Source organism: Zingiber officinale, chromosome 9B (genome assembly GCF_018446385.1).
Source record: "Zingiber officinale cultivar Zhangliang chromosome 9B, Zo_v1.1, whole genome shotgun sequence".
Lineage (NCBI taxonomy): Eukaryota > Viridiplantae > Streptophyta > Magnoliopsida > Zingiberales > Zingiberaceae > Zingiber > Zingiber officinale.
In genome coordinates this window covers 119,279,355-119,291,515 of record NC_056003.1, presented here as the reverse complement: position 1 = coordinate 119,291,515, position 12,161 = coordinate 119,279,355, and the positions used below count along the sequence as shown (strand labels likewise).

The following is a 12,161-nucleotide window of genomic DNA, read 5'->3' as shown; positions in this document are numbered from 1 at the left end:
GAGTTTGTTTATGTTCATTCAATATATATAAGATTAATTAAATAAATAAGATTGAACAACTCGTTAAATTAAACAAACAAACTTGAACACATATGTGTTCAGTACGTTAACGTTCGTAAACAACGTTCGTGAACAATGCTCATGATCAACATTCATGAACAATGTTCACGAATTATATTTATTAATAAAACTCTTTTAAATATGCTAAATAAATAATAAAATAAATAAATTTAAATTATCAAGTTCAATAATCAATCAAATAATTAAAAATTTCAAACAATCAAACAAGTTTGAATTGAGAGTTGATAACATCTAAACGAACTAAGTTTGAACCAAGCTCAAGCCAAACTTGAATTGAGAGCTTGACGTCCCCAGGGCGTAGCACAGTTGGGGCATATGGTCTTGTGGGCGAGAGGTCCAGGGTTCGATCCTCGGGGTGTCACGACCTGGGGTTAACGTCTCTACCATGCATTTTCAACTGTGTACCTGTATTTACCTCCCTCTATATCCGTAGGACCAGCTCTAAGGGGTCGTTGATGTGGCGGTTCCACATTTTTGAATTGAGAGTTTGATAACATCTAAACGAACAAAGTTCAAGCCAAACTTGAATTGAGAGCTTGGTAAAGCTCAAGCCAAATTTCAAACAAGCTCAAACTCATAAAAAATAAATCAAGCCAAGCTTGAACACTCATTTCAAAAGCTTGATTCATTTTAAGCTCAGCTCGACTGGGCTTGATTACCTTATCAAATAAGCTTGAACATCCCAAAATTTAGCTCGACTCACCTTGTTTACAACCCTAATAATATGAGCTTGAGCAATTATTTTAACTTAGCTAACATTCAGACATAGTCGATAAACTACAATGGTTGTCATAGATGAATTCCCCACGAATAACTTATGACATAGCAAATTTTATCACAACTTGTGAACAAGTATGGATATATCGTTGCAAACCTATCACTAGTGATATACAACACTAGCATCAAGAACACTTCCTAGAATCGTATGGAATGAATACTAGACTTCCAACTTTGGAGGAAGATAACGTTAAAAAATCTTGATAAATTGTAGTGACAAGACATACATGTAAAAATTTGAAACACCAAAAAATATAAAATATATTGATGGCCCAAGATCCTTAAAAGAAAAGATGTAGAGGAAGAGAACCAAAAAAATAAATTGCCTTAGAAATGGAGATGAGATAAAAAGAGACACTAAAGAAAAATTGAGGAATTGATCACTTCATATTACAAAAATGATTAGGGTCAATCATTCCTTTAAATACAATTCAAAAGATAATCTATACTTACTTCTTTAATGATGTAGCTGACCATTGAAAACATAAATTATGAAAAAGATTAAAATCATTTAATCCTACCATAAATTGGAAAAATTTACATACAGTCCCCATTGACAAATATAATTTTACATGCAGTCCTCATTGAAACAAATCTTTGTTTCCACTCTCTAGTCAAATATACTTACCTAATTGTCCTTGATATTTTAAGTATAAAAGTATAAAAATGAGTAGTATTCCTCTTAAATTCAGTACATTAAACTAGAATCTAGTATATTTTCTATCAAATTGAGCACGATTCTTTTTCCACCTCAATTGGATGAAAAATATATTAGATTTTCTTTAAATGATACTCAATTGGATGGAAAATATACTAAATTTTTTTTAAATGGTGCTGAATTTAAGAGAAATTATATTAAGTCAGAAAAAGTCGTACTCAATTTAATTGAAAATATACTCGATTCTAGTTTAAAGTACTGAATTTAATAGGAATTATACTCCTTTTTAGACTATTTATACCTAAAAAATATCCTCATTACTTTGTGTTGGATGGAGGGGTAGATCATGTGATTTTTAAAACTTTTATTTTACTTTTAAAGAATAGAAAAAAGTAAACGTAGCGGAAACAATAATAGAAAATAGAAAAGTAAAAGACACGGTTTGATTTTACTTGATTCAGAGCCTTTGGCAACTCCTACTCCAAGACTCAGATCCCGTAGACCTATCGATGGGTAATCCACTAAAAACCACTTTTGGAACTGCCGAAAGAGGTGATCGAATACAAAAAAAGTCGAAAGAGCGCAACAATCTACAATTTCCATTTAAAGTAATTAAAAATAGAAATTAACATTTCGTTACCAAACACTTTCTATAGACAGTCGACTCAAGCTCGGTGTTTGGATAGCTTCTCGGCGACAGTCGAACGTAGTAGAGTTGTAGTAGGTTAGTAGTAGGAAACCGAAGCAATTGGAAACACAATCGGACGCATAGAAGCTCGCATAGAAGTTGATGTTGAATGTTTGGTCGAGATCCCCTTTTATGGAGGGTAGAAGTCGTCTTCTATAGCCTTGAAGGCACCTTCCATAAGAAAAATCTGTTGGTGCGGTTAGCACTAATGATCTAACTCGGGTTTTAATGAATGACAAATCAGGTTAAGATAGGTTTGTTGTTATCTAACACTCTGATCGAGTGTACAGGCTAAGTCCAGACAGGTCGACGGGCTGACCGGATGTCTGGCACGAAGTCCAAGTGGGTCGACGGGCAGACCGGATGCTTGGCACGAAGTCGAGCTAGGTCGACGGATTGACCGGATGCTTGGCACGAAGTCCAGCTAGGTCGACGGGCTGATCGGATAGCTGGCGAGAAGTCCAGGTGGGTCGACGGGCTGACCGGACGCTTGGCACGAAGTCCAGCTAGGTCGACGGGCTGACCGGATAGCTGGCGAGATTTCCAGACGGGTCGACGGGCTGACCGGACACTTGGCACGAAGTCCAGCTAGGTCGACGGGCTGACCGGATAGATGGCGAGAAGTCTAGACGGGTCGAAGGGCTGACCGGACGTGTGGTAGGTGAGTAAAGGTAAGTCACTGGAAGGGAGTGACTGTGAGGACGCGTTCCCGGGAAGGGAACATTAAGCGTCGATCCGGCTTAGATCCATTTCGGATATCTAAGTCGAGATCGTGATTAGATTTCGGTCTCAGAAAGACGGAATTTAAGTCATACTTTTTATATTGAACTTATAAGTTGTGCTAACATTTTGTTTTGCAGGATGTACATTATCTATTTGCCTCCCGGACTAACCTTGTCTTGCAAGAAAGGTGTTCCCTGGAGAAAGGTGGTCCGGGTGCCCGAAAAAAGAGACTCATCAAAAGTAACATGTCGAGAAATATATATCCGTCCGATCGAAACATGGAGGCAGCGATACCCATGATGAAAATTACTATAACAAAGAAAAATACATTGTTGAGAGCGAGGGTTTAACTTATGTTTAGAGTAAGGTCATAGCCAAGGATAACATGCGCAACTAAAGATATGGAGGAAGGAGTAATCTGGAGAATAATTATAAAGTATTTCTAAGGGACACTTCTTTTGAAGTAGTGTAATGGGTAAATGATTGATAAGGTAGATCGCGGTTTGGACGGCGTCATCCCAAAATTTAAGTGGAACTGAGGCATGATTAAGAAGAGCTAAAGCAGTTTCAACCACATGACGATGTTTTCTTTCAGTGGATCCATTTTGTTCAGGAGTATGAGGACAAGAGACTCGGTGGAGGATGCCAGAAGAAGTAAGATGACGATGAAACGCTTGATACTCTCATCCCTAATCAGAATGAAGGGAGAGTATTTTATGATCAAAATATCTCTCAACATGCTTTTGAAAATGACAAAAAATATCAAAGAGATCATATTTTCTTTTCATATGAAAAATTCAAGTGAACTTGCTACAATTATCAATAAAAATAGCATAATCAAGAAAACCCTGATTAGAAAGAATAGTTCCTATTACGGGATCCTTCACAAGATAATGATTAGGGTGAAATTCAAAAAATACAATATTATCAAGAGCAAACTGACGGACAGAAAGTAAATTTTTAGTAATAGAAGGAACATGAAGAGTGTTGCACATGCGAAAAATAAGATCATATGAATGAAAGGATGTGTTTCAATGTGAGCAATTTGCAAACATGAGCTATTGCCTATTTGTAGCATGTCAGGTCCATGATAAGGTGAAGCTTCTGTAAAAATATTATACTCCAGTGTAACATGATGAGTACGTAGCTCCAAAATCCGGATGTCATCCTGAGGTTTCAGGAACTGATGTTGTTTCATTAGGAGGGTTGGAGAGTGAAAATGCTCCAGAATTAGAGATTGAGTGTATATCTAAAGGGAATAAATTGATCTTTCATTTTTTTTTTCATCTTCTCCTAATCATTAATCTTGACCTTACCTTGTTAAAGCCATTAAGATAGAGATTGAGTGTATATCTAAAGGGAAGAAATTGATCTTTCATCTTTTTTTTTCATCTTCTCCTAATCATTAATCTTGGCCTTACCTTGTTGGTCTTGTGAGCACCACAAGTGGTCTTTAGCTAACCTCTCCTTTTCTTCCTTTTGTGTAGGCTCCAAAGCTCTAGATTGCTCTTCCATAATGCGTTTATAGATCTATGACTTTTCACCAACAAGAGCTTGTTGAGAACTTGAATCCTTCCTTAATGTATGAAGCCGTTAAGATAGAGATTGAGCATATATCTAAAAGGAAGAAATTGATCTTTCATTTTTTTTCATCTTCTCCTAATCATTAATCTTGGCCTTACCTTATTGGTCTTGCGAGCACCGCAAGTGCTCCCACTAGACTAATGCTAAACCTCTGAGTTTGAAGGAGGTAACCAATTTCACTTGATCAGGAACTTCCTCATAATAAAATATTCTCTACATTTCATTAAGTCAATCAACGAATCCCTCAGTTTGTGAAGTACCAGAAAACTCAGAAAGATCAAATCAAAAATACAAGGTATCCATGTCGATCCTCTATACTACGTACCTCATGATCTTCAAGATCTTATGCCACTAGACGTTGGGTTAAATTTGTGACTTGTCTCTGTAAATTCTCAATATCATTTTGGGTGCTACGACCATGGTGCAAGGCTTCCTCAACCAAAACCTGCTTGTTATTGCAATCGCGACCAGATAACTTTTCATTGGATTTGATGCTCGACTTCTTCAATCAAAACTTGCCAATTTTGATACCAACTAATGTAGGACATAATGACAATCATCTTGTGATTTGACAAGAAAGGGGGATTTGAGAAAACAAATAAGAAGAGAAATAATCATCCTTCAAATTTTTTGAAAAAAAAATATATTATTTAATAATTAAATTTTTAAATAGCTAAATATATGTTTATATAGATTTATAGACCATGATACACAAAGAAAAGAAAGAAATCCAAACTTATAGACCCTGATTCCTAACTTATAAGAAAAAGGAAAGAGATCATAATAGAAAAGACAATTTTTTTTAACAAACTCATAATTCTAAAAATGTTAAATGGATTTAAATCCAAAAACATAAAGAATATAAACTATCAACAATACTCTAAAGACATAAAAAATCAAACATTACATTAAAAAGGAATAATTTCCTAAAATTAATAAAAATAATTCAAATCCTCGTGCATCAATATCATCTTGTCTTGTAAACCTTTTTGCATCCATGCGCTAGTAGAATTCTCTAGGACATTCTATTGGGATCGTCTGAGTGAAAGAAGCCATACAGTGCAGAGGAAGCATGAAAACATGATAACAATTACTCAATTCTTTTACGTCTTTATTCTAACACGATTGTATTCAAACACAATATCAAAATATTTTTCAGCATAGAAATTACTCTAGTGCAAGGATGCATTGATTCTCCTTAAAGTATGTGTCCGTAGACCTTCGACCCTACAACTTATTGTGCAAGGATGCATTAATTCGCTGTCTTATGTTTCTCCTTGAAGTTGCTATGCCTGCTCAACTTTGCCTGTCCTGATACTTATTCAGTCACGCAAAATAGGGAAGGAATGGGATATTTGGCCGTTAGAAGCCCTATAGATTAAGATTGATAGGATATCTAGCTAATAGATAAGGAAATCCAATAATGAGATATATAAATATTTAATTGATATGATATTGATTGTGTAATTTAGTAGAGATATTTAATGAGCGCGTCACATAAATATTTAATTTATGAAATATTTATTTATTATATTTTAAATATTTGATTGATAATATTGGTGGATGCTGCGAGAGTCTACAAAATGACATAAATTTTTATTTTGAGTGGACTTTAACTCAAGAAAGGGATAACTATGCTATATAAAAAACAACAATAAAAATATAATATAATAATTTTAATTAAAACTATTATAATTTACTATAAAAATATTTTTGAAAACTAAAAGAAATGATCACCTTATTTTCCATGGTCATGATGACAAAAAAATAAATATTCCGTTCTATCATCTCAGACCAACCCGAAGAAGATAAATAACGGACGACTATCAATTATAAATAATATAATGGAGGTATTTCTAAACTTTATTTTCCTTCGTATCCGTAGAACCGGAGGTTGGCTAAGATAGAAGATCTAGTTGTGGCGGTAAGCTATGAAGCGGGCGAGGTGGTAGAGGGGCGCGGCCCGGGCGGCGTCGAAGGCGGCGAGCTCCCCCTCGGCCTGGAGCACCAGCGTGTGAGCGAATTCCCGGGCGCCGTCCAGACCGAGCAGCTTCGGGTAGGTGGTCTTGTCGCTGGCCAGGTCCTTCCCCGCCGTCTTCCCCAACTCTTCCGACGTCTTCGTCACGTCCAGGATGTCGTCCACCACCTGGAACAGCAGCCCCACGCTGCGCGCGTAGCGGCGCACCCGCTCCACCTCCGCCTCCTCCCCGCCGCCCACGATCGCCCCGCTAACCGCCGCCGCCTCCAGCAGCCGCGCAGTCTTGTGGATGTGGATGTACTCCAGCACGCCCATGTCCACTTCCTTCCCCTCGCAAGAAATGTCCACAATCTGAGAGTTCAGAAGAAAAATTATTCCTCGAAGATTTTGGAATTGATTGATTGATTGATTGATAACCTGGCCAGCCACTAGGCCCTCGGATCCGACGGAGTTGCTGAGCTCCAGTATGGCGCGGACGACGCGCTCCGGCGCCACCCCGACCCGGGAGGCGCTGGCGGCGACGTGCTCGAAGGCGAAAGAGTGGAGGGCGATGGCGGCGAGTATGGCCGTTTCCTCGCCGAAGAGGACGTGGTTGGTCGGCTGGCCGCGGCGCAGGGCGTCGTTGTCCATGCAGGGGAGGTCGTCGTGGATCAGCGACATGGTGTGGAGCATCTCGGCGGCGCAGGCGACGGGCATGGCGGCCGCCTCGCATCCGCCGACGAGCTCGCAGGCGGCGATGGCGAGGAGCGGCCGGACCCGCTTGCCGCCCCCGAGGAGGGAGTGGCGCATGGATCGGTGGATGAGCTCCGGGTAGCGGAGGGGCACGGCCAGCTCCAGCGCCTCGTTCACCCTGCGGCCCTTCTCCGCCATGTACTCCTTGAGGTCGAACCGCTCCACCACCGGGCTCCCGAGTTCCGGCGGCGTCGAGACGCAGCGCACCGCAGCTGCCTGGCGGCGGGAAGCAGCGCCGGCGGGTACAGTCCCGGCGGGCGGTTTTGCGGTCATGTTGGTGGCGTAGGAGCAAACGACGGTGGCGTAGGCCATGGCGTAGTGTGCTCTTGCTATGAGAAGGCGAGGAGGTTTGTCGCAATGGATCAATTGAAGCATTAAATAGCAGTCTAAATCCGTTCTCCTCCCCTTAAATTGTTCTCCCGGATTGGCGGAGACTGTAGTTGTTCAATTATGAATGGCAATTTTATGTAATATCAGATTTGAATGATGGTAATTTCAGTTGGTTTTATTAATTATTTTTGGAGATAATTGGTTTGGTCCTATAAAAATTATTGCAAGTCATATTTACAAGTTTAAATTTAGCATCCTTTTGATTGCGCCCCTTATTTGAAGGAAAAATTTCTCGAATACCTAGATGATAATCTAGATATCTTATCGTAGTACTATAGTCCAAGACTAATATCTTCTCTGAATGGAACATATTATATATCTATTTTTTATGTTAATTTTAATATAATAGTTGGATGAAAAAAATATTAGTATAGAAGATATTTAATTTTTTAATAGATATAGAAATGGATATATGATCCCGATGGGTATAAGAATTGAGGATATGAAATTCGATCCGAATCTGGCTTATTATAATTCCTAAGTTTAATAGATTTTGAGATTAATTTTTAATAGGTATAAAATAATTCACTAGATGACTGATCTTCTCTGTACAAAGAATTACAATATTAGAGTAAATATTGTCTATGATTTATCAATAGAGATGGTCCACAAATTATGGACTAGGGGATGATCCACTGATGAGGACCTTTGATTTAGACGGATCCCATCTTTAAATAGATGAGGTCCATCCAAATCAAAAGTCCTCATGTAAGGATCATCCCCTGATCTACAATTTACGAACCAAAAAATCTGTTCTCATGATTTACCTCCTTCAAATATCTTGAGGCCATCCTGGCAACTCCATGGTTGCTCGCTTCATTAAATTGCCGCATCAACAATTATTTAGTTAAATTAAAATAATTTTAATTAATCTTTGAACCGTTTTCATCAATTAAAAATAATAACCATAATTATTAAATACTTTTGACTATGTTAAAACAGATTTACTCAAAACTACTCTAACAATTAACATATACTTTAAACAAACATAAATAAATTCTTATTGCTCTAAACACAGAACTTACAAATGTTTAATTCACTAACGGCTCTCATTAAAATGATTTTACACAGATTTTGAGAGGAGACATGGAACCGTGATCTAATCCATGATCAATCGAACGAAATGATTAACCAAATAACTCCAAAATGGTCCCACAAAGTTGGCCGGCAGATTAATTCCTGTTTGAACAGTGCTATAATTAATGCATACGTGAAGAAACATGTATTCTGAGTATGATCATTCATACTTGGAAAAGGGCTCATGGAACACGTGCGGTGATAAGAACTGGGGCTCATTTTTATGCAACGAGAGTTCAAATAGATTATATTAGGTATTTTTGGACGTCCGTAGACTTTAAACTATCATGAAGTTAGAAAACCATCTCTACGTGACTCACTTGTGTCTTTTGAATTTAACTGGTGGTGGATTTATGATAACGAATTTTTACCTTCAGAATTAATCGGATTGTTAGAATTGAATATCTAAATTATTGAAAAAAAATATTAATGCCTGAAAAGGAACCCAGTTGTGAAAGAGTAACGTTGACTGATAAATTTAAATTTTTGGTCAACTCAATTATAGAATGAGTGGCTGAAAGATGCAGCTCGGTGAAGTATGAATGCTCCTTAATTCCTTCCTTAGTAAACCTCAATTTGGTGGAAGTCGGACGCCTGGCCGGCGTTAGGGTTTGGCGCTTTGAAAAACCCTAATTATTTCAAAGGGCAAGTTTCACGACGCCATGCTTAGTTCACATTATTTCAAAGGGCAGATTTTATGATGAATTCTATATTTATTGTAAATTTTATAATGAAAATAATATTTGTTGTAAAATCTACAACGAATTTAGAATTCATCACAAAAGTTTGCAAAATATATGGACTTAATGCAGCCACTTATGCGACGAATTTAGCGCATATTATAAAAAAATATAAAAATATATCAATTTGACTTAATATATTGAGATCAAATATTTTTTTAACATGAATTAAAATTTTGGACACATTTGTGATAAAAAAAATTATTGATCTCAATATATTGGATCAAATTTAAATTTGAGGATATTTATATAATCAGGAGATTTATACAAACGTATAAGAACTGATTTTCATATCATTCCGAAATCTCTAGGTCACTCAACCGATTTTGGACATAAAAATAAATAAATGTATCGAAATCTGTATATATACCTAAAAAACTCAAAATGACATGAAATCAGTTTACATGTGTTTGCTTAGTTCTCTTGATTATATCTATGCTCTCAAACATTAATTTGACTTAATATAATAAAATCAAAGATTTTTATTTAACACGAATTAGAATTTCAAACACATTCATATTAAGAAACACTAATCTCAATATATTGATTCAAATTTATATTTAAGGATATTTATTTAATAAGTAGATTATAAGAACACATAGAATTAGTTTCATATCATTCCGAACACTCAACAAGCTTCAGACACATTTATTTATTTTATTTCGGTGACGAATCCATGAATTCATGGTGGATTTGAAAAAATAATAATAAATAAATATATTTGAAACCAGTTGAGTGACGTAGAGGATTTAAAATGAGAAACCAATTTCTATGTGTTCATAAATCTCCTAATTATATAAATGTCCTCAAATATTAATTTGACTCAACATATTGAGAGTAGTGATTTTTTTAACATTAAAATTACTCTAATATGTTTAATCAATAACTCTTTTTAGTATTTTTACTAAATCATTAGTCGATTATATTGGTGTAGTTTGCACTAATAATCAAACTCAGGTTTTGATGTATGATAAATGGTTAAAGTTAGATATTGTGTGTTCTAAAAATATTTACCAAGCATGCAGGACACATTCGTGTTTAAAAAAGTATTGCTCTCAATATATTGAGTTAAATTAATATTTAAGGACATAGATATAATCAGAAGAGGTAGACGAACACATAAGAACTAGTTTCATATCAATCCGAGATCATTTGTTTCATTAGATGATTTTGGGCAAAACCTACTGATGGACTAAATGATCTCGGATTAACATAAAACTATCTCCTATGTGTTCGTCTACTTCTCCTGATTATATACATACTCTAAAATATCAATTTGACTTAATATATTGAGAGTAACAATTTTTTGAATATAAATATGTATGAAAAAAAATTAAACGTCGAAATTTTGAGCAAATCCGTCATTGATTTGTTTTTTTTTTTATTAAAGTTAATTTTAGGTAAAATCGGTTGATAGACCAAACGACCTTAGATTAATATGAATCTAGTTCCAATATGTTCGGCTAACTTTCCTAATTATATTCATTCTCTCAAATATCAATTTGACTCAATATTAAGAGTAGTGATTTTTTTAGCACTAATATATTTGAAAATTTTAATTCATATTTAAAAAATCATTGCTCTCAATATATTTTGTCAAATTAACGTGTGAGGGCATAAATATAATCAGGAGATGTTGACAAACATATAAGAACTCGTTTATGTCAATCTAAAGTAATTTGATCTATCAACCGATTTTTGCTCAAAATCAGCTTTGATAAAAAAAAAATACCAGTGCCTGCCTACTCGGCCGCCTTGCTACTTGGCCGCTTTGCCACTCAGTCGATCTGTTGGCTCGGCTGATCTGTCCGCTCGGCCGCTCTACCCGCTCAACCACTCGGCTTGCTCGGCCACTCTACCACTCGGCCGATCTACCCACTTGGTCACTCTGCACTCGGTCACTCTGTAATCTACACTCAGCATTTGATAGAAATTAATCAGCATCCGCTGGCAACCTGAGATTATCTGTTCAGGTCATATCAACGAATAAATTGAATTTAATTTAGTACAATTTCAATTTAACTAATTCCGCAAAATCACTAACAGATTATCTAACAACTAGATCGTCTCATCCTGATTCTGGATCAGCAGCTTCACATGTTCAATGGGAGCTGCAGCAGTTTTGGACACTGCAGCAAAAACTCCCCCATAAGGAAGTCAATTGCAAAGCCAGCGAGGCCTTTTTCTGAAGGAGCATGGGCAAACAGAGGTGAGACGGACGTGAAAGCATGCCATGGTTTCTGAAACCCTCCATTCATGTAATTTGCTACTGTGCATTGACGTTCATACAAAAAAGGGTTAAGCAAGTTGCAGTTGCGGGTCATCCTCGTAAGTAACCACCTCATCATTGTCATAAACCGGATTATTGAATATCTAAACATCCTCTTCATAAACGTTCATCTCTTGAAATTGCTGCTCTATATCACGATCAAAAGCATAGTCGACTTGTTGTTGTCTTCTCGGTGGCATACTTCCACAAGATCAACTCGGCTCATACCAAACTGATGCAACGGATAAATATCAAACTGGTTGATTCACACACGAATACCAAAAGCGACTATCAAATCCATTGTTTAGAAATATACATCGATTGACACATTATTTCTGGTTATAGTTCCTTAGATAAGATCAACAACTGAAAGCTGGTCGCAAACAATTGCTAGAACAACATATTAACGCTAGTACAAATTTGTCAAAATCAACAATAAAGATAGGAGAGACTTTAAGGCTCAA

General features: G+C 36.6%; 1 protein-coding gene across 1 annotated transcript; it reads right to left on the bottom strand.

The window, feature by feature from the left end:
- Nucleotides 1-6,283: 6,283 nt before the first annotated feature.
- On the bottom strand, nt 6,284-7,665 carry LOC122024771 (geranylgeranyl pyrophosphate synthase, chloroplastic-like). Its single transcript, XM_042583464.1, has 2 exons — nt 6,907-7,665; nt 6,284-6,840 (listed from the first exon to the last, which is right to left on the bottom strand). Exons 1-2 carry the CDS (start codon nt 7,594-7,596, stop codon nt 6,424-6,426), a joined length of 1,107 nt encoding a protein of 368 aa, XP_042439398.1. The 5' UTR covers nt 7,597-7,665; the 3' UTR covers nt 6,284-6,423.
- Between the last annotated feature and the right edge of the window lie 4,496 nt (nt 7,666-12,161).

Bases quoted from the DNA above. Each gene is read 5' to 3' on its own strand.
- LOC122024771 (XM_042583464.1), bottom strand. From the start codon at position 7,596: ATGCTTCAATTGATCCATTGCGACAAACCTCCTCGCCTTCTCATAGCA. The intron at 6,841-6,906 runs GTTATCAATCAA...CTGAACTCTCAG, and splicing joins AGGGCCTAGTGGCTGGCCAG to ATTGTGGACATTTCTTGCGA.